Here is a 23,557-nt window from a genome sequence, read left to right as displayed (position 1 = left end):
TGTCATCCCCTTCTCTGGAGTCTGGACCAGATTTACTGAGCCATTCTAGTGAACAGAATATGGCAGAAGCCATGGGCTATGACCTCTGGGTCTGGTGAAGACTGGTGGCTTTCTTCTGGCCCTTCTTGTTCTTTCCCAGTTGGGCCTCCTGCTTTTGGGGGAGCCAGCTGCCACGTCATGAGCAGCCTTATGGTGTAGCCCACATGGCAGGGCACTAGAAGCATCGTACTGGACACCCTGACCATTCCCATCGTCTTCTGGTGGGAACACATGTTGGCTGACACTTCACGCCACCTTATAAGGGACTCAGGGCCCCATCTCCTGGCTGTGCTGTGCTTACATGTTCATTCCTCAGAAATGGCGAGATCATTACTGTTAGTTGTTTTTAGGCACTAAGTTTTGGGGTAAGATGGTAGGCAGCAGTAGATAACTGGTTTAAGGGCTATGGCCATGGAAGAAAGTCCAGAATGTTCAGCATGAAATGGAATAATCTGTCCGTGTCAGATTCTGAAACCTCACTGCCACTACCTGGAGGAAACCTAGCTATAGTAGTGTAATAAGAAGTATATTTGGTCTTGGTGCCCAATTCTTGGCACCAACCTCCTCCAAGCCTTGTATTTCACTGAGTGATAGGAGGGGTGAGATGCATCCTTTGTTACTCAGACCTGCCCCTTCCAACCATATCTGAGTTTATGCAGATGAGGTGACTTCTGCCAGGGTCCTGGGTAGTTTCAGGATGGGAACTGGGGGCCAGAGGAACCAGCCCTATGATTGGGGTGGTTGGAACTTTCTGCTCTACCTTCTAGTGTCCCTCAGGGAGGTCACCAATGGCAGTGATCGCATCAGTCTTGCCCATGTAACAGTGCCTCCAGCAAACCCCTTAAACAACAGGGACAGGGGAGTTCCCAATTTGGTGAACACATATGTTCCGGGAGGGTGGACCACTCCAGGTCTGTGGGGACAGGGACCGCTGGGCTGGGCGCTCTTCCAGCTCTTTCCCTGTGTACTTCTGCATCTGGCCTTTTATTTTTACCCAGTATAATAAACCTAATAGTAACTATGACACTGTAGTCTAGTCAGACAAAAGCAATTTGGGGTCAAAAAAACATATGTGGGGTCAAAAAATACCCATGCAAGTGTTCACATTGTCTTGAATGTCCACAAGGTTTTATTTTCTTTTTAACTACTTAAGCTCAAATGTAATGGTCTAATTACTTAAAAATCTAACAAATTTAAAGCAGAATCCATAGTGGCTCTACATCTATATATCTTGTTTTTTTCTTACTTGGGTTATTTCTGAAGTTGTTAATGTTGCTTGGTACATTTGACTTTTTCTAAGGCAGCAGTATTTCAACCTCTGTTTTATGGTGCTTGGAGTTCAGCAGAAAGATACAGAGAAGAAGTTTTATGTGACATGTTAAAGTGTCATCAACTGTTTTCAGACAAGCGTACTTTTAAAATATACTATAGAAAACATTGAGTAATGGGTGGGGAACAAAAGATGTCATCACCACAACACATGTCATATTGATAAATAGCTCAGATGATTTATTTCTGACTTGAGTGTTCATGGTCCTGATGTAAGGGGAAAAGTAGGTTGGGGACTGATGCTTTAGGTTTATTGTTGGAAACTTTCTACAACTGCCTGTCCTACCATCCTCAAAGCCGTCCACCTAATGGAAAGGCAAACCTGCAGACAATTTTGGGTGGATCTCTTAATACAATTCTCAAATCTATTCAGAGAAAGCAATGATAACCATTCTGTTTCTAGTAAAAAATGTTGAACTTGTTATTTCAAAAGCAAAATATAGAAAGAACACGTTTATTTATAAGTAAAATGTTTCTCCTAATAAAATGATGTATACAAATAAATAGTCCCTTTCTATGCTCAAGAGAAATGCTATATTAAGTCAGCATTAAAATTATTAATAATGATGGTCAGGAAGTTTACTGTAAGTTAGTAGCTTGAAAGTTTACGGGTAAACAGGAACTCTTATATATCTTTAAGTAACAATAAAATGATGTTTAGCAAGTTAAGTAGAAGCACTGTTAAAGCATACTAGTGAAAGAAAAGAGTAAGTGCTCCAGAAAACACATTTCTTATTTTGGTTAGTGCTCAGTTTGCAGAAAGGGGAAACATGCCATTGCATAATTCACAAAAAAAGCTTTAGCATCTCATTGGCCAGACAAAAGTTTTGTCTTCTTTTTATTTATAATAGAAAATATGTTAAAGTCCATGTGGAGTATAGAAAATTTGACAATGGAAAATAGAATGCATTTGACAGTCTCAACTATTTTATCAGTGTTGATGTTTGCTAATTTTAAAGGCTTTGAGTATGGTTAATTTTACCTGCCATTCCAAGAAAGCATCTACCATATCTATATGTTCTATCACATGTTTGATTTCAATTAATCAAAGAAAGAAGAGTTGCCTACTTATACTTAGGGTCACAGTTTTACAATTATTTGCTCTGAGGTCTCTCAGTGATGGTGGAAACATGATCTCCACTCTCTCTATCCCTTGGCAGGATGTGAGGAGATGGTTACTTGTCTGTTTTCCTTCTTAGGCTTTAGAATCAGATAGGGTAAAGAGGGTAGCAATATAGTACCCATAATCGTCTGCTGCTTGGGCTGTTTCTCACCTCCTTAGTTTATACCAGAGGTTCTAAAAGTGTGCTCCATGGGACTCTGAGGGTTCTGAGCCTTTTTAGTGAGTCCTTAAGCTCAAAATATTTTCATAATAATGGAAAGACACTATTTGTGTTTCTACTTTCATTCCCCTCATGAATACACAGCGCTATGAAAAAGTTTGGGTTCAGAGTCCACATTGCACCTAACCTGTAGGAAATTCCCATTTGTAGAGTTTGGATTAGAATCAAAGAATATCAACAATCATGTCTGTGTAGCCTCCTGAAATAACACCCCCTGCCCCATTACTTATCTATAGAAAGCTAGCATTTCTTCAACTGCCTCAACCAAAGCAACAAAGTTGAAACAAATTGAGTGTAGACAGAAAAGAGAATTCAGTGTTCTTCATGTGAAAAACAAATTTGGTCTTGTCTTAGAAAATGCAGCTATATTTCATAAAACATGTTACTTAATGTCAGAGTATTTCTCAGCTTTAAGTTCTAATATAGAAATATCTATAACCTACATAAGCAAGAGCTCTCCAATCAGAATTCTGAAGAATGTAAAGGGGTTCTGAGGCCCAGTGTTTTCAGAGTGCTGTATCAAAAGTACAGAACTGAAGTGAGAGCTGGCTGTATGCTGGGGTCCTAAGGTGCCACATGATGGAAGATTCTGGGTTCACCCAGAGGAGCTTGGTCAAGACTTATAAGGTAGTGCAAGCAAAGCACTTTGCACTCACCCTAGAATAATGTACACAGTGAATACTTATTATTTTCTCCTTGTCTTACAGGTTTAAATATGTTATCTATCATGACTTTAATCATTAGTAGCAGGAATATTGCAACATCAGTATCCTAATTGTTTTGTTTTTTTGTTTTTTTGTTTTTGGTTTTTCTCCGGTACCAGGAACCGAACTCGCGACCTTGCGCTTGCCAGGCAGGCACTTTGCCGCTGAGCTAAATCCCCAGCCCCTCAGTATCCTAATTGGTAATATACAAGGTGACTTCTAGTCATCTTCAAAAACAAACCCTAAGTTTGCTCATTTGAGTTTGTCATCATTTTATGAGACAATACCCACCAACCAGGGCAGTTAAGGCTGCAAAACTAAAAGAGGTTTAAAACACATCAGAACTATGTGAGAAAAGTAAGAGCTTCGCCAAGAGCAAGCTTTGTCTTTTCATGGAAGACGAAGGAGAGGATGATCATTGAATATCCATATGTAAGTATAATCCTTTAAAAAAGTCTTGCATCTAGCAAGGACGGATGTACAGTTTAAAGGTTCCAGAATGTCTTAAAATGTCTAAGAGAAATGTGGCAACAACCTAAAATAGTATAAAATGCTTGTTTATGATATGAAAAATAAGTGGTAATTCTACTATACAAAGGTGATCCAAAACCAGTGAATTTTAAATTTAAAAATGTATTGCAGTAAAAGACACGTTGACATTAATCTCCCTCAAAATATCCCCTCCACTCTCTGCTTCAAAAATATGTATCCTATTGTCTTTGCCACTTTCTGAAGCAATTTTGGAACTCCTCTTTCCTGAGTGTCTTTGTGAGAAGTGATGAATACCGTGGTGAATGCTGCTGCCAGGTGCCATCCCACAGAAAGGCAGGCTCTTAGAGACCTTATGCTGTGTCCTCATCTGCCTCGTTCTGGCTCTGCCTAAAGTCATGAAAGGGAAACATCTGAATCAATTCAGGACATCAAGGAAGCAACAATAGCTCAACTAAAGACACCCAGGGAAGAGGATTTCCACAGCTGCTTCAGAAAGCGGCAAGAACCGTGGGATATGTGTGTTTGAAGTGAGTGGGAGGATTCTGAGAGAGCTCAGTGGCAAAGTGTCTTTTACTAAAAGAAATGTTTAAAAAATATCTTAGGATTCATGGTGTTTTTGATCATACCCCCTAGTTATAATTGCTATTACCATGGAGAGGAAAGAGATGGTGAAGGTGGGAGGTAAACAACTGAAATGATTTGAAGACAAAACACTACTTAGAAATTATCTTTACAGTAGATTGGGATATGCAGAAATGAGATTACATGTTTTCAGAAAAACAAATGAGAATGATGTTGGCCTATGTAATAATTCTCCAGCCATTTTACATATTTAATCAATGTGAAATAGAAGAATGATAAACTGAAAATTATTCTCATATTGATCTGAGTATACCAGGTAGGGAGAACTACCACAGAGATCACAACTATGCTGGAATTAAACTCTGACATTACTTTTAATGAAGGGAAAAGTAAATTGAGCTATTTTTCCTCATTTCTTATTTACTAGATAATTACTTGAATTAGAAAATCCAAAGTACAAGTTCAGTGAGGCATTTTAGGAAGAACATTGTAATATAACACAGAGATCCTTTGAAAAGGGAAGGTGCTGGCCACCTTCATCAGGGAAATGTGGATTTAAACAGCAAATGATAAGAAACATAGCTCTACCATTAAAATCAAAATAGTAGAACATGACAATGTCTAAAATTATTAATTGTTTAAGTTAATGATCTCTCAGTGCTTTGTTAAAGTAATAGAAATTCTCAAGAAAAATGGGGAAGGGCTGGGGATTTAGCTCAGCGGCAAAGTGCCTGCCTGGCAAGTGCAAGGTTGTGAGTTTGGTTCCCGGTACCGGAGAAAAACCAAAAAAAAAAAAAAAAAAAAAAAGAAAAATGGGGAAAGAGAGATTTTAAACATCTGACTTGTCAAATGTACTAAGCAGTGACAATGACTAGCATTAGAATAAAGAGGGAACCAATGTTTTTAGAGCTACTTTAATCTGTTTTCTCTTGTTTTATGTACATATTGTATATTTTTCTCCTTCTCTTGATCTCTCATTCGATAGCATTGTATGTTTTTGCCTTTGTTATCAGTGAGACCATGTTGATGACAGTCAGTTGGTATTCCTCAGGCTGGTGCTGCTGATTGTACGGGGAAAGGCATACGAGACTGAGGGCAACCAGCCGGCAGGGCAAGATGATGCCCAAGCACAGTCAGAGAGAAAAATAAAAAGAAGTAGGGGAGTAGGGATGGGGGAGGGGAAGAAGAGAGGAGAAGGTAGAGGAATATTTCGTTTGAACATTTCCTCTTCCTCTCCCCATTACACTAATCTAACAAACAAACTCAGACTTCATGTTTTCTTTGTTTTTGTTTTATTTTCACTGTTCCTAAAACATCCAAATAGATTTACTCTTGGGACAAAAAGGAAAGTGTGAACAATAGATCATCTAACTCTTAAATAAGCACAGAACTATGATTTAACCAAGGCCTGGGGATAAAATGCATGCTATGCTATTCACCAGAATCCGTCACACAACCCAAAATCTGAATCATTAGAACATAATGGATAGCTCACCCTGTTCGGGCTGTCCAAACCACATGCTAACCAGTAACCAAGTGGTTGTCAGGGAAATAGAAATCTCAGCTCTGCTGGTGTTACTGCGAAGTGGGCCTAGCGCAGCCTCAAATTCCAAAGTCAACACTAATTTGCCTTCTTCTTTTAGTCTTATTTTGGATTTCACATCTGACTTCTTCCTAAGTTGTTTCAACGAGTTTTTATCCTTTGGTTATTCATTATTTCATCATCAATGAGTTAAAAAAGAAAACCAGATCCTACCGCTAAGACTATAACACACTTCTTGGTAGAGTAGATGATTACTAGAGCAGCTATAATTTTGGTGACTAAATGGGGTTAAGGGAAGGTAGGAGAAATGCTACTGACTCAAGCTGAAGCACAATACAGGCCTAGTAGGCGACTGCTGGGAACAGCAGCAATAAGCAAGCACATCTCCAAATCGAACTGCTAATTTGAACAAAAGCTTTAAATAGCAGGGTCCATAAAGATAGAGAACCAAGTCTACAGAAAAGGACCGCAATTGAAGTCAGAAGTGCCTCTTCCCCATCAGCTGGGGAAGGCTCGATGCTTTCACATCAGTCTTTCTAACCATTGCTAACCATCTGGGCTGCTGTGAACTTGATCTTGTAGTATTAAACTCAGTGAATATAAGTCACAGTTACTAATGTGTACTATCATTGAAAAAATTCTGGTTTTGTACCCCAAAATAGTTCTACTGTTGATTTGGGTGTCAGTATTAATGCGTCTTTCCTTTCCTACATTGATGAGATGTACACACAGAACTGAAGTAAACTAGAAGACTTAGCCATAGAAAAATGGCCTTACTCATTTTCTATAAGATAAAAGGAAGATATTCAGAGTTTTGACTAAAGCTTCAACTCATATACTATTACTTTTTAAAAACCTAAATATACTATTGAAACAGTAGCTTAAATTTTATGTCTTCTGGCCAAAAACTAAAGAAAAACAGCAGCAGTGACAATAACTAACCGCCACCCTACCCTCTCTGTTAACCACAGAAGCAACAAATGCTTGTCTTCTGTGTTACAGAAGGCAAGAAAACACTGGAAAAATTTCTTAAAAATATGTTCTTTCTGAAATCTGACAGTGACTACCAAGATCTCTTTACATCTTAGTATTCCATAATGAAATACTGATTGCTCTTTCTTTAAGCCCACCTCTAATAAATAGCAAGAAAGGATTTCAGATGACCTCACTTTGTCTTCTAAATGGTCCCTGCTGACCTGATGGTCTTTTGTCAGTTTTACCTGAAAGATGCCCTTTAGAAGGTGAGTAGAGCAAGTAAGTGCTCAGGTGGGATTATCAGTTAAGGCAAGAAAGGAAGAGACAGCTTCATCCATACACAGATGGCTCATGAGGGCTTCCTGTATAAACTTGCAGAACATACCGTCTGTTAAACACAAGGATGAACAGAAAGTTCTAACTGATTAGCCTATGCCCACAGAAAAATCTCTGGTTTTTTATGCCTTACCATTTATTTTATTTTTATAGGTCATTATCAATTAAAGAAGTTAAAACTTTTAACCTGTCTAAAAACACCCTCTAACATACCAGCTTAAACTAAATCATCTTTTCCATGATATTTATTACCCCCAAGTAGGCCCAATTTTCATTGCCCAAAAAATAGTACAACAGGGTTTGAAAAAAAATATGTGCTGTTTTGCCTGGGTGCTAAAAGCATCACCAATAATTTTGATTAATGTGTCTTGACACTGAATGCATTAACCATACAATATTCTTCTTGCTTAAAGGCTAATTAGAATTCAAGTCAGCGTGATACCTGCTTTTGAGGATTATAGCAATAACATTTGTTGTAATAAGAACCTCTAGGCAGCCTGTTTTGGTAGTGATGGATTTATAAAATTATTAAGAAGGAAAAAAAAAAGAGAAAGTAGAGCCTGTCCTTAAAACACTTATTTCCCTTAAGGATCAAATTTGAATATAAATTAAAACATCTTGGTGGCTCTGTTCAAAATGAAGTACAATAGCAGATTTCCAATTCAGAAAACATACATTTCTGATTTTTAAAAAACAAGATTACATCATGAAAGATATTCCTTATAGTTACTGGGAATTTCGTGATGGTTGCTAAAAGTCTCTGATTTCTGGCTGTATGAGCTTCCTAATTGGACTCTCAAATTACTCAACTTTTCAGATGGAGTTTATGCAAGCAGGAAATAATTATAAGTTACAATAACCCAATGTTATCTTTTTAACTGGTATTTCTTCTTTTTTTTCTTTTAGGAATTTATGGCCTATATTACTTCCAGAATTTTTCCTCTGCTACTTTTAAAAATGGGACTTTGTATTTCTGAGGATGGACCCTCATCTCCAATAGCTGTAGAAGATACCTTTCAGTTAGGTTACTGAGTGCTACGCTTACTCTTAACAACACCAAAGTCAATTTCTGTAAAGTTGGAGTCTGTAAGATCTCATGTCAAGGCTGATTTTATAGAGACACAGTATAATGAGTTAGGTACTATCGCAGACAATACCACTCTTCAAATTCTAGATCTGAAGGTCAAATTTTCACTAATGTAGAAGCCAAAGTAAAATCATCAAGCTGTAAAGATTTTGTGGCCACTTATGTGATTATTCTGATTTGAGATAGGTTTTACTGTATTATATCTCCCAGGCCTGTTTGATTTTTCTAATTTAATTTCTGGGTGAGATAAATTAGTGGTGTGTGTTGAAAGGGGGAAAAAAAATCACTGAAAAACAGTTTTGGTGGAAAATGGTAAAAAACAATATTGGAAAATGCCCTGGGGCTGGGCATTGCTGACTGGCGAACTTCTGGCACTGTGGTACAGGCGAAGTTTTCTTGTGAATAGTGGCAAGAAAGAAAGCTTCCTGTGTCACCTCTGGACACCGTGATCCTTCATCCCTCGTTTGGGGCAAACACTTGGATAATAGCAGGGGAACTGCTGTGATCTCATGCTCAAGGAAACTGGGTGATCTTACCATAAGAAGGGCTAAGCAACATCTGCACATTTTTCAAAATAGGTGTAGAGTAAAATTTTTTCAAACAGAAACTTGGAAACTTACCCTTTTATGTCATATCAGAAAGAGCTAGTTCTAATGATTTTTACCGATTAAAAATATTTGAAGACTCATTCATAAAACTAATTTTCTGAGCTCAAGTCTTATTGCAGAAGATCCATGTCTGCATGGTACATTGTACATAATTTAATTTTCCCAGTTGAATATCTTGACACTATATGAACCATGAATGCATGAAATAGGAATTCCAAATGCCTTCCACATGGCAAGTGGACTTTCCAATGTGTGTACAGGAAGCTTATGAGTGGTTTGAGATTAAGTTATGCCTGTTCTCAGTGACTTGTATTATGTATGCCCTTGGTATTAGTTCTTTGCTTTGAGTGGGACCCCGAGGTGACAGATAGATGAGTCTGCGGTCTGTATTTAGGCACTGTGCTCATTTCCTGAGAGCTGTTCAAGGCATGTGGGTGCTCATTAAGTTTCCAACCATTCCCCGAGAGCAACAGGTGGCGAATCCAAGCTCCCCTGGTATGTCATGGCTGGTTTCCTCAACGTCTTAGCAATAACGAATGGTGTTTGCAAGCTCTCTGTAGCACCAGCAGATAAGAAGGAGATGAATAGCAACAGGAAGTATTTCCAAAGCATAAATAAACACACACATCTAGGAAGATGAGGACTAATGTTCTTGCTACTACACATTCTGTATCCACACAGTCAATCCATTTTACAAATCCTGCTCTTCACTCCGACTACGAAATTCTGGTTAACTATCCTATGGTTGGTACACAGCAGAAGTAAGGTAAATTAAATAAATAAAAAAATTCTAAGATAATGAAGTTATAGTACAAAATTTTAAACTTTTAGCTCTACAGGCATCTAGTGAATACTAATATTCATAATGTATACTTAAATTGGTTTCTTTTCAAATTATTTACCTATGCCCAGCACTTACTACACTATACAGAAAGCATATCTCTTATTTGAATTACAGTGACGTGACAAAACTTATCAAACCAAAATAAAACCCGTAATTTAAATCAAATACTGGATCACCATTCAATAGCATTTCTTATTCCTACAGAACAATATCTCTAGGAAGTAGAGAAGGATTTTTTTCAATTAATAGCTTCTTTTCACTACACTCATTAGGTACAGAAAGAGAAAATATCAGAGCTACATGACCTCCATAAAGAACATCCAGGGATTCCTTATAACTGCAAGAACACAAGTGCTCAGGGGAGATAGGAAATCAAGAACGACCCTCCCAACCTGAAGAAGTTCAAAACATTCAGATGAGCCACAGAGGACTAGGAAAATGCCAAGGGCCCAGTGAGATATTGTATATGGGGGAAATATAACCTTAAAACATGACAATGATAACAAGTCATAGTCAAAACCATATATATATATACGGTTTTATATATGTATATATATATATAGTGCTTTGGAGGGAAAAAATGAATTCCTTTGTGCTCCTGTTCTCTCCATCATACAGAAAGGGCTTGAGCTCAGGGGCTGCAAAGCCTTGAGTCCCCCATGGCTGCGTGCGCACTAGCAGGGGCTCCTGCTAACCCCGAGTGCTTGTAGCAGAGGCCTGGTCCCAGCTCTTCCAAATGCCTAGCTGTTAAAATGCCTTCCTGCTGATTTATAATGACACTAGGTTCTTTTTAATTAATCCTGAATATCACTTTCCTAAATTCATTCAAAGAATTTATGATCTCCTAATCGTTTATAAAAAGTTGTCATTTTTAATACATGGAAGTTGCTAATGCACTGCCATAAATTAACTCTGCAATATGAAATTCCATATTAATTTATGGAGTTATTCTGGCTCTATATCACATGATAAGGAAGTGCCTTTGACTCCTTAGCAAATGGGTGTCATACGGGGCACTTTCTACTGGAGAAGCAAAGACTAAAAATATATGAAAAGGACATATCTGAAATTTCTTGATATCACTCTGGAAATATCAAACCAAAATCTCTTGAGGGTTCACCTGGAGGACATAATTTTCATATTTATTAGTTATACCAAATGTCCTTATAAAATATTATATACAACACCCTAAGATCTCTGCAAACTCAATTCAGAGGTACCTCAGCTCACAAATGCAATTCTTTACACAATTGTGGTTGCAACCAAATTGCAGGCATATATATACTGTAATTTAATACTTCTAAAATTATTTAACATATCCAAACTAGAAAGTTCATAAAACAATATACAGACCCCTCACACTGAAAGTAGGAATATTAATTTCAAATTGGATCAATGTACACCAGAGGTTGATTTAAAACTTTGTATGATTAAACAATGTCAGGAAAAAATGTATTAGGTTACCCTATCAAAGAGTTCTGGAATACACATTTATATTTTAAATAAGGAGTTGATTATAAATGAATAACTATAGCTAAAGCAGTAGAACATTAAGTCTTGTCAGTTGCTGTATAAACATTTTAAACATGTTCTTAACACTTTTAGGTGGTTCAAAAACATTTATAACAATGTTTTAGAACTAAGTGTTAAGCAATTATTTCAAAAGACGCATAGAAATTTTATGAGGACAGTATATGGGTTGAATCAAAACATTTTAGAAATGGTTTTCACTCTACAGTGAAAATTATAGGAAGAAGCATAAATATTTTAGAGGGATTATTATAATGGGTGAATCACAAAAACAGCTGCCTAAATGTTTGATTTATAGGACTGTTAAGACTAAATCTGGTCCAAATCTGATAGGATCTTAAGAATAAAATTAAAATATGAAGGTAAAGAGGCAGTCTAGACTTTAAAATTTTGTATAATTTCGAGTGAAGTGGCATTTACATTTATTAAGGGGCATAGTATGTTAAGTGGAATATATAGTCTAGGTAGCAATGGGAAACTTTAAATAGCTATGCTTGACTTTTAATTAAAAAATTAATTGATTGAGATGGCTGGAGAGCATTGAAAATATACTGTTTTCAATTCTTCCCTATTTCCCTCCAAGTTGGGTGACTCTCACAATTGCAAATCTATGAAGCCATGACTGTCAGTGCAGTATTTACCTTGATCCCCGGAAGTCCAGGAAGCCCAGGAAGCCCTGGTTCACCCTACACAGGAAAATCACACAGCATTATGGAAGGATACCTACTCAGTCACAGTCTCTGGAGAAAAACATGGAAATGCTTCCTGGCTGAATTCTTTCCACAAATATAAATATATAAAAAAAACTGCATAGCTTCCAGAAGTTGAATGAGATTATGCAGTTCAGTCAACTCTTGATTCAGGGATTGGTTGACTACTTTGCAGATATTTCAAGATTTTTCCTCTTCCTGCCATTCACTGCTTAGTGGCACATCTATGACAGTGTAAGAAAGAGGAGTAAAAGGAGAAGCAATGTCTCTATTATATTTCTTCTTTGCTAAATGGTTTGCCAGAGCTATTTGCAGAAATGAGGGTTTTTCATGCACTTCTCCAGTCTGCTCTCACCTCGGATAATCAAGAGTTGGCTGTATGAACAGATGGTCACATCAAGACAATACACATTAAAAGTACTGCTCACTTAAAAGGCTAGTGAGATTTCTTTTCCATTCCTGAATGATGAGAAGATAAGTAAATGGTGAAGATTATACTTAACTCCAGCCTGTGTTTCTGACAATTGTTGAGCCGGGGCAACGTGCTTAGCAGCTCAGGGCTAATGGTACCATGCAGCTGTTCCCAAATACAGGTCTGAGATTAAGTGGTGCATACTGAGGAGCACACTGGAGTCAGGCTAACCCTTCTCATTTTCACAGAATCGTCTACATTATTTTAAGCACAAAGTGTAGGGATGAGAGGTTACATTGCTTAGCAAATCTCCTGAATTCCACTGAAGAAGCATAAAGGAATTGCAGGACAAATGAAAGTCTGTCCTGGGCCGGTCGACTCTATATTTGTGGAAATAATGCTTTAAAGGTTACAGAATCACACTATTTTATGACGGTCAGTGAGTGGATGACAACCCGGAGATAGGAATGGTAGAAAAGCAGAAGGCAACCCTTTCATGATTTAACAATCCCCATTCCATTTCCCATCTTTAATATTACTTTCCAGTGATGAAGAGCTATAACTTGCTCTGATATTATCACAAAATGATTTTGGATAATAATTTATTAAGCTCTATGATTAGACAAAAAGGGGAACAATGACTTTCTTGATGGTTTAGAATTTAGACTAAAGGTACTTCAGGAATGCAAAAGAAAAACTACTCTGTTCAGAACTATGTAAGTGAAAGTTTGCAATGGGAATAAGAGTATAATGAGATTAAGCCAGAGAAGAAAGGATAATTGTTAAGACTTTATATTCCATTCAAAGACTAGTTGTGCAAGTAGATTAAATATTACACAATTGTACTATAACAGATTTAATTTTCTTTTTTCTTTCCCTTTTACCATTTATCCATAAATTTAAGAGGATCCAGTAGAAAGATCTTCTAAAATATTATACTAAAAGTTCTCTATTTCTTTAAAAAAAGCACAAAGTCATTGAAAACGACAAATTTCAGTGGAATATACAACCAATAAAATCGTGTATTGTTTTAGAACACTCCTCCAACACTCACTGTGGAGACATGCAATCTGAAACATATGTGGAAACAACATAGGTGACAGCACTATTTTCCAATAAGAATTCTCATAATTTCCTTCTCTCCTAGTCAGATTAAAAGAATTATTTACTTTAAAGAAAGACTTTACATGCATGTGTATCATGGATATGTACTCAAGTATTCAGACAATGAAAAAGATGTGTAAGACGGTATGGAATATTTTATAATGTAGGCTAAACACAGAGGTATTGGCATTTAACCTTTCTTTCCATCATACGTGTGTGTGTGTGTGTGTGTGTGTGTGTGTGTGTGTGTGATAGGTTATAAATGTATTTCTTGGTGAAAAAAATTTTCAGAAATTCATATTACATAATCTCAAATTTCTATGAATTTAACTTTTTCAAATTTATATTTCCTTCATGTACTAGGTGATATAATGAAAGATTATAATATATTTAATGTTACCCTCTATGGAACATCTGTTATCATTTTTAGGAAGACATTTCTTCCCATGTAATTCTTTCTTTTATCTTTCAGCTTAGAGACAGCCTTTCCGTTAACCTCTGCATGTCCTCTACGCCTTGTCTCAGGAACTTCTGGGAGCTGGGTTCTCATGCACATGCAGCCTGTGTGTAAGAGCTGGGTCATAATTAAGAACTAGCTTGTTGGTCTATGCAAAGAAGACTAGTCCAAGAGATTCAACTTTACAGAGATATATGACACTGTGGGTTTTGTTGCTGTCCCTTCCACTCTTCATTTTCTCTTAGGAGAAACCCTCATAAAATCAGGACTATGTTTCACTGCATGCCCCTGTTACAACAACCCAGACTTCTAGAGAGAGCTCAATGGAGAGGCTCTCTTTTGATGGACATCAAGTACTTTTACTTCTTTAAAACTAAGATATACACGTTAAAAGATACGTTGCAGCACCCTACACCTCTAGAAAGAGCCTAGTGGCGAGGTTCTTTGATGATGACCATCAACATGAACTGATTTTACTGCTTTAAAAACAAAATATATACTTCAAAAAGATGTAGAGAGGCCAACAGGCTGGGCATGGTGGTTCACGGGGGGCTGAGACAGGAGGATTGCTGTGAGTTCCAGGCCAGCCTGGGCTACACAGTGAGTCAGTCCAAGTTAACTTGAACTATGTAGTGAGAGCCTGCCTCAAAAGAAGAAGAAAGAGAAGGAGAAGGAGAAGAAGAAGAGGGAAGGAGGGGGATGGATGGGGAGAGGGGGAGGAGGGAAGAGGGAGGGAGGAAGAGGAAGAAAGGAGAAGTCAGGAAAGAAAGAACTATGTGATGAAACGCAGTACCTGTCTTATGAATCTACACATTCCTCCATAAGCCCATATAAACACCCCACCTCATCTACCATTTACATACTCTTCTGTTGAAGCTAGACAAGAAAAAATCCAGTGAGATCATCCCTACATTCTGAATATTACCTCTAGATATCAAAACTTCACCCTGGGCAGGGTCACAATCACTGGGTGTGTGCTGTGCCAAGGTCATCTGAACCTTGCTGGAACTGTCCCTAGAGGAGTGGCTTAAGTACCCTGAACCCCCAGCACAGTTCTGCACGACAACAAAAATGCAAGGGCAGCACTCATATCGGCTCTACTCTGTTCAGTGTGTCATTTTTCTCACTGAAGTAAGCAACAAGCAAGGAGATACTTTACTTTCAAGTCATTATTGGAGTATGGAGCATTACCAAGTCCCAGCAGTAGACAGAGGAAGTTGTATTACTGTGGGAAAGTGAGACCGCATCAAAGGGTAGAATCTGGCCTCGATGTTAATGAGACAGATGTTGCTCATTCCAGGGCATGTAGTAACCTAGATGGGCTGTAAGTTTTTAAGTAAATCAACTCTCTTCTTTCAGTGTAATTTAAAACTGATTTTTCTTTTTTGTACCGGGAATTGAACTCAGGACCTTGGGCTTGCCAGGCAGGCACTTGTAAAACTGATTTTTTTAATGAAATACAAAGGAAATCTAATGTTACTCTGAGTAAAGCTATAAACTTCCAGAATGAATCCAAATTGTATTTCTAAAGAATCATGGTAAGGCAATGTTTTATTAAGCAATTGAAGATCATTTTGCTTCTTCCACTCTGAAAAGAGTGGGATTGAAGATTATGGCAGAATTGTTTTGGTTTGTGTTTTAGAGGCATAATCTCATGGACTTCTTCCTTTATAGCAAGTCACAGGTTTGGAGAGCAAGTTCAAAATAGCCTTTAAGTTTTAAAGGTCAAGGGACTTGACTTGACATTATATCATCTGAGATTAGTTGTCTTTTCAAAGCAAACCAGATCATGGGCTTCTAACTATATCACTAAATTCAAACTTCTCAAAAAAAAAAAAAAAAAAAAGGAAAGAAAGAAATGTTAGGAATTAAATAGCAAAATTTTCAGAGTTCTCCTGGGCTTTTGGGAAAGTCTCAACTTTACCTGGAAATGGCCGATGAACCACTTACTTTAGATTCTTAGTTGCAAGAGAAAAGTCGTCTTGAAGTTGGAGAAATGTCAGAAAAATATGAAAGACTTCCTCAAAAATTATTTCCATACTCAGAATATAAAACAAAGCTTCCTCAATGACTTCAAGGTTGCTTAAGACATGATTTTGCTGTTTGATGTGCCTCTCCTTCCTTTCCTGCTAATGTGGTACATTTTATCTTCCTATTCATATTTTTGCCTACAACATCAACTAACTTCTGGACAAAGGCAGAGTCATGATCTTAAGAGAGATTTAAGTTAATGTGGAATTCACATTTCCTTGGGAGCTACTGTCATCTGTTATCTGAAACCTGACTGCACTGGGTGCAGATGATAAACTACGACCCTTGTTTCCTGCCTCAGACTTGAATGAGAGGATGGATTTACACATATTCACTGCACGTAGTCTAATGTGTTGCTCAAATGAAGCACAAATGGTAAACAAACTTAATGTAGCCGCAGCGTGGTTAGTTAAATTGGTATGGCTAGTGTTTTAAAGTTTAGTTTATTAACACATTTAGTTCATATAACATAATACTCGTGGCACAGGTAGAGTCATATAGAAATTATCAAGAAAAAAGTATTTGTGATAAAAGGAAAAGGAATGTAATCTTTAAAAGACTATCACTCCCTACTGAGCCAGGAGAGTAGACACTGATTTCTTCTCATGAAAGGTAAAAGGAGCATGCAGGTTACCTTTGAGCATACAAGGTAAGTTGTTGGCCTTGCAACCCAGCCGACCTGTGTTAGGTCAAACAGTGGAGTACATGCAGACTTTAGCTCATAAAGCATCCTTTTACATGGAGAGTGTTTCTTTTAATATTTTGCTATGGTCATAATTGAGACCTTTAATAATACAAAAGAGCCAATAACATTCTGCATGCAAAACATGAAAACTATATCACTTTGCAATAATCATTTTCATACTACACTGTGAATTTTACACATAAAGTGGTGAATGTGATATAGTATAAAGAACACGCTGAGGGTAGAGATGTTACCTTTTGCCCTGGGCGACCAGATTCTCCAGGTTCTCCCTGGCCAAAGAAAACCAAAGGTAAGAAGGCAGTCTTACAAGACTTTCCACAAAGCCTTAGGCCCCCATGAACTTTCAGAGATGACCCCACCTCCTTGATCACATGTGTTTTATTCTCCTCCTCTCCATCTCACTGGACAGAGGGGCATTTTATGAATACACCTAGAGCTCACATACAAATCCACATTTCCATCAAACCAAGCCAAAAGGGAAGAGAAGGCCTGCCTTCTTATTTAAACCCCACCAGCTGCCCCTGAGAGTGTGGTTCACAGCTGACTATGGTAGGAGAATAGGAACAGAGCGATAGCCAGGAATACTGGAAGAAGGGAAGAGAAAGAAGAGGCTTAGAAATTCAAAATTGTGTCCCCTGTGTACAAACACTTGCATGGTTATTACCTTGATTCCTGCAGCAGATGATCCGGGGTCACCCTAAAATAAAACCCATGAGAGATTATTCCATCATCAAGTGTGAGAATAGGAGACATCACCCCTCCCCAGAGAGCCATTAACCACAGGATATGCAAAGGGGTGCAATGCCTAATGGCTGAACTTTGCATTGTAAGACTTTGCCCAATATGTCAGCTGTTAAAATGACAATGACTTAGAAGATAAACAATGTACTCCTGTAAACACGGCTTTACTTTGAATGTAAAATATGTTAGGACTGTATTCCTTAAAATAAATATAAGTACTGTATATCAGTCTCTTCTCTTTCTGAAAAAAATGTGTTCTGGAGTAATAAATTATAATTTAGGAATCTGCAACTTTTGGTTTTCTCTCTTTCTAGAATTTGCTAATATCACTGGTCATCATTTCCAGGGAGTCCCTTGACCCCTTTGGTCTTCAGAAGACCAAGGTTCACCTGCTGAAGTCAAGGGTTAATGACGCAGAGCTGGAAAGAGTAGACGGGTTTGTTTTCCTCATGAAACACTGTCACAGCGGCAGCCCACATGACTTTCCCGGCTTTACACTTATTTCATTGTAACTCAGTCACTGGGAAGTTAAGGATGATGGATGACACCTGGGTGACGGGGACAGATGTAAACTCTAGGAGAGTCTTGGGATGGAGTCTGTTTTTTCCAAAGGCATTGTATTCCATGCAGATTTCATAGAGGGTGACTCCACTTCTAAAGCGAATACCTTATAAATCAGCAGACAGACTAGTGGGGAAAGAATATGGAGGAGTGGGGAACACTGTGATTTCTGAAACGAAGCCAGCAAAGGGCCTAGACTTTCAAGCTCCTTCTAGGCCTCTCTGTCCCATGAACATGATCAAAAGAAAACTTCTGTCATCTGAGACTGTCAAGAAAATTGGAACAGCCACGGGAGGAAGAGCACACTCCAATTTCCTCAGCTGTCTGTCTGTGCAAAGGCCCAGCCCATTTGGGTGTTCTGGATTCTTGAAGCTGCTCATCAGTCTCTCTTGGAAGCAGACATGGGCCTCAGGCCCTGTCCCGTCCCTCACATCCTCTCCTCCCTTCTCACGCTGGTACCTTCTGTTTCACAGCTTAAATGGCTTTGCCTCAAAGAGGCCTTCGCGATCAGTAAAGGACATGATCAGTGTCCTGCATGCAAACCTCCTACACGCCGCACCTTGACCTCCTTGTGGCACATCTACCTTCCTTTTCAGGACTCTTTATGTTTCTCACATGCGCCGAGCCCAGCCTCCACTTGATAGTCAGCTGTGGCTCTGCTAACGCACAGCCCAATCGGAGTGTACACTCACTATGCATCTGGTACACAAGTGAAAGATCTCAAAAAAAGTTTTAAAACAAGTCATTAGTCAAAGATCAAAAGGAAAAAGCCTTTAGGAAGAGGGGGGAAGGCTTTGGTAGGAGAAAGAAACAGTAAATTAGTTATATGTGAGTTTCTTTGACATATGTAATCACTGTTAACCAGGAAAAATTAAAATGTGACTAAACAAAGTAGAGAACTCTAACTACTGTTTTTCTGTGCATCCCACTTCTTTTCTTTTCAGGCATCAGCATTCAATTGAGTTCCAAACGGGAGGTAAAATGATGTGGCTAATAAAATTCTTTCCTTTATTTCTATTAAGTCCAAAAGCCATCAACATTAAAGAAGCAGGCTTGCAATAATTTGCACAGTAAGACCTTTCAATTCATAAAAGCAACCTTGACTTTGTGAAATTCCTTCTTTCATCTCATTAATGCCTCAAAAAACTTTCAAGAAACAGGGCAGATGTTATTATTTCCATTTTATAGGAAAAGGAATTGAAGCAACTAGAAATTAAGTGAATTTGGTACTTGCTAAATTCTATTACTATGTTCTTATTATTCTTGGTACCAGAAATCGAACTCAGGACATTGTGCTTGCCAGGCAGGTGCTGTACTGCTGAGCTATATCCCCGACTGTGATGTTCTTTTTATTAGAATAAGAAAAGCATTGTTGGCTTATTTCATTTTGACAATAGGACAAAAACGCTGAGGTAAACTTGTAAATAAGTTGCTTATAGTTAAACATTTTTTCAGTATTTTAATTAAAAGTGGGTGGATCATCACCATAAGAGAACAAAACCTTGGCTTCTTTTACTTAGAAATTGGCAGGAAAGAAAAGGACAGATTCCCGAAAGGCGGATTTATTTGTGGAAATCTGAGAGGTTTCTTTTGATAGACAGCTAAGAGTGATATTTTTATTCTCTTTTTAAAGATCTGGAACTGTGAAATCTCCAGGAATTTTTGTAACTTTTAAGTGGAAGGCAAGTAGTAGGAGACATTCATAAGTTAAACATTCTAAAGGGTAATGCTACAAGAAGTGGAAATAAAACTATGTGTTTATAATTCTTCTCCTCCCAAAGTGAAAGCAAATACAGGATTAAAGTGGGGAAAATTACCCCAATGTCTTAAATATGTTTCTAGCTTCATAAGCAACTTGGTTAGAAATAAAAATTCGTACAGGGTAAGTCAGAGATGGAGGCATACTCTGAGAAGATACTTGAGTAAAGGAACTTGCTTTCACTAATTTTGTATTGACACTCACTTTCTGGTTTTAGTTAGGATTATTTTTAAATGCAATACTTGGTAGATAATCATATGTATGTGCTAATAAAACATATATATGGGAATACAAAGTGAGTGTGGTAACATGTTCATATCATTCATTAATTCACCCCAGAGGTATTTATTGAGCACCGATTACGTGCTAAGTGTGTTTTAGATCCAGGGATGCTGGAAGCTGGAGAAACAACACCATACAACACAGTGGAATACAGTTACAATCCTTGCCTTTTTTCTGTTTTTACAATACACACTATGTTTATATATGGTAAAACATTGATTAAAAGCATAAAGAATATTTTCTGATTTTCTCTTTCCTTTTAAATGTCTGGGACAAAAAAGATGGCCATGTTTGGGAAATCCTATGCCACTGTGTATATACACAGAAGACAGGATAAGCGAACACACAATACAGGAAAAACCCCTGGCATTCTATGAATATGAAGTTCAACAAAAAAATTTAAAGGTTTTTCATTCAATAAATATTTTCTAAGTCTGTGTTAGGAACTTGGGTTGGTGCTGAGCATAGAACAGTCTAGCATCATATAGTTTTTTGATTTATTTATTTTTGCTTTTTCAGTGAGCTGGCTGTCAGATTTAAAAAGAAATTATACTACAGTGTACTGAGGATTATGACGGAAATCATAGAGTACTGTTGGAAGATGCAGTAGGAGACCTAATCGCTCAGAGAAGAGTTAAAGACTGCCCCAAGGAAATGGCTCCTAAGCTCTGGCTGAAGAATGAGTACGGTAGAAAACCTGGACGAGCCCAGGCATGGTGGCGCAAGCCTGTATGCAACTCGAGCACTCTGGAGGCCAAGACAGAAGGATCACAAGTGCCAGCCCCATCCGGGCAATTGAGTGACTTAGTGAGACCTTGTCTCAAAATAAAAAATAAAACGGGCTGGGGATGGGATGTAGCTCAGTGTGAAGGCCTTGTGTTCAATCTCTAGTACAGGGAGGGGTAGTTGGGAGCCAGGAGAGGCCTGGAGGGAGGGAGAGAGGGAATGAAAGAAGGAAAGAAGAAAAGCAGAAGTGAAGAATTGGGAGAGGAGGGCAGCGCGAATCTAAGCAAGGAATGGCACGAGCTGAGCGAGAGTGGGCTCAGCACTGGCCGCTGCAGGGGTGCATGGAGGGAGGTGAGGTGTGAGTTTAAGAAGATAACTTGGCTGGCCGCTCCAGATGTAGTGTCATTTTTGAAAAGACTCAAGAGGCTGCGTATGAAAAATGTCATGCCAATGTCAAGTCCGAAGGCGGTGTGTCCAACTGGTTAGAAACTGGGGGAGCGAGGAGAAAGAAGCCAGACAGTTATGCCAAGGAAGGAGGAGTTTACATGAACAGGTAAGCCACGCATGATAGGGCGACACAAGCATCCTCTCCCACATGGGTGGAAAAAGAGAGGAAATACATGCTGCAGTCTCTGGTGGGGTTAGTACCCTTCCACCGTGACTCGACACATGACTGAAATCAGCCTCGGGCAGGTGATTCTTGCGCTTGGAGTACACAGCAGTTGCAGGCCACAGAGACAACCCAGCCCCGGAGCTTTAAGAGCCCCACAGCATTTCCAGATGACCAGTCTGGACGGCTTAGATTGCTTTACCATCCAAAGGCGCTGAGTTGGATCAAAAGGTAAAAAAAATCCTATCCTATTAAAGTGAATCAGTCAATGATGTAATTTATTACATCAATGGCAGAAAAGAAGTATTTTTTTTTTTTATTTTACATCCTAACCTTGGTGAATGATGAATGGGTTTCACATACTGAACAAAAAGGCCACAAGAAGAGTGTTTCCAACATGCTGGAAACAAATTATATGACAGAAGCAGGAAATGTTTAAAAAACACATCAAAAATTATATTCCAATTACAGCATTCTTGGGATGAATGCTGCAGGTCAGGTTACATATTATACATGTTACAAATTCCTATTTACAATCCCCTGTTTAGATCCATTCAAAGTTTATAGAAATGATTTCCGTTTTTGTACTTAATTTCAGCTTACTAGTAAAACTTTTTGATAAAAAAAGAGAAACAACCAATCTCGTTGATTTCCATTTCCATGTGGTAAGAAAAGCTAATATTTATTGAGAGTTTATGATGTGTGAGTCAGGATGGTAAATGATTTGCACTAATATATAAAAGAAAAACAGTACTCCTTTGAGATGCGTTGGTCTTTTCAAAGAAAGGAGTTGCTTTACAATTGTAAAACTCCATTTCAAAACGTGTGTTATTAAAGAAACAACTATCGGCCTGCCTTTCAGAAATGAAGCTTTAAAAATATACCTACTAAAGCAAAAAATGTTCTCCATAAACCCACAGAGGCATAGTTCCGACTCGGTATAAATTTGTTTTTTGCTTGCATAAATTGCCCTTCACGTAGTGTGTCTTGTTACTTTCACAAAGAAGTTGGTAACTGTGACCAAATCCAGCCGGCCACCTGCAAGGCCTATGGGCCAACAATGGTTTTTGCTGTCTTACGTGGTGAAAAAGTCAAAATAACAACATTTCACAACACGTGAAAATTAGACAAGATTTCCATGGCCGGTCATAAAGTCCTATAGGACACAGCCACAGCTGTTTGTGTGTTGTGTGCGGTTGTGTTCACATGGCAACAGCAGAGCTGAGGATTTTTGAGAGACTGTAGCCCCCGCCAAACTGAGAATATTTATTTTTTTCTGGCATCTACAGAAAAAGTTGGTTGACCTCTGCTTTTGAGCAAAAATAAGAAAGTTCATATACCATCATCCAGGTTTATACACCTAGGGCTTCACACTCTGAGTTTGAGCATAGTTGGAATATCTCTTTGGTCTTATTTGTATAAAACAGTTTTATGTCATATTTGATGACAGCACAATACTTAGACTTGGTAGATAAATAAAATGATACTCAAGGGCTATTCTGTCTTGGAGTCATACCTGGTTGTCAGACTTAGGAGCATCTGATGGATAGAACCCAAGAAGGACAGTTCCCACGATCGAGCATTATTGGTCCCAGAGCCTCAATGGCACCAAGGCCAGAGAGCCTGCTCTACAAGAAATGCCATTTCTTCTAATTCTTAGACAGCTCCTCCACCATGAACTTTGTCGCTACTTGGTGACATTAATTTGTCCCCTCTATGCCATATTTATATTAATATTAATGAGAAGGAAAGACACAAATTTCTGTTTATTTTATGGGCATGTTTTTATGACTATTATCCATCTGTACTGTAATAATTTTCCAAGTGAAATAGTCTTATCCTCAGTTCTAAGCCTGAATAACAATTCTTTTTTTCAAATCAATTGAAATTTGACTTGATTTACATTAAAGTCCATCTGATTCTGGTGTATAGTAAGTTCCTTAAAATGCCTTCTTCTAAACTCTTAACACCGTAAATGTAGTAGGATCCTTCCTATGTCAGGGATGTCACCATGCCAGAGATGTCCAAGTATCAAGTAGGCAAAAG

General features: G+C 38.1%; 1 protein-coding gene across 8 annotated transcripts in view; it reads right to left on the bottom strand.

Moving 5' to 3' along the window:
* The window catches only part of Col25a1 (collagen, type XXV, alpha 1), a 415,634-nt gene that overhangs the window by 53,900 nt on the left and 338,177 nt on the right, over positions 1-23,557 (bottom strand). For 7 of the 8 annotated variants that reach the window (XM_013505432.1, XM_013505435.1, XM_013505431.1 and 4 more), the window contains exons 16-18: positions 17,497-17,529; positions 17,066-17,101; positions 12,054-12,098 (exon numbers count right to left, since the gene is read on the bottom strand). In XM_013505432.1, the coding sequence (XP_013360886.1) occupies positions 12,054-12,098; positions 17,066-17,101; positions 17,497-17,529 (114 nt within the window). The remainder of the gene's footprint in view (positions 1-12,053; positions 12,099-17,065; positions 17,102-17,496; positions 17,530-23,557) is intronic. The other variant, XM_013505438.1, reaches the window with a different exon arrangement.

Source organism: Chinchilla lanigera, unplaced genomic scaffold (genome assembly GCF_000276665.1).
Source record: "Chinchilla lanigera isolate Chin_1 unplaced genomic scaffold, ChiLan1.0 scaffold00095, whole genome shotgun sequence".
NCBI classification, from domain to species: Eukaryota; Metazoa; Chordata; class Mammalia; order Rodentia; family Chinchillidae; genus Chinchilla; species Chinchilla lanigera.
This window is presented reverse-complemented; position numbering and strand designations above follow the sequence as displayed.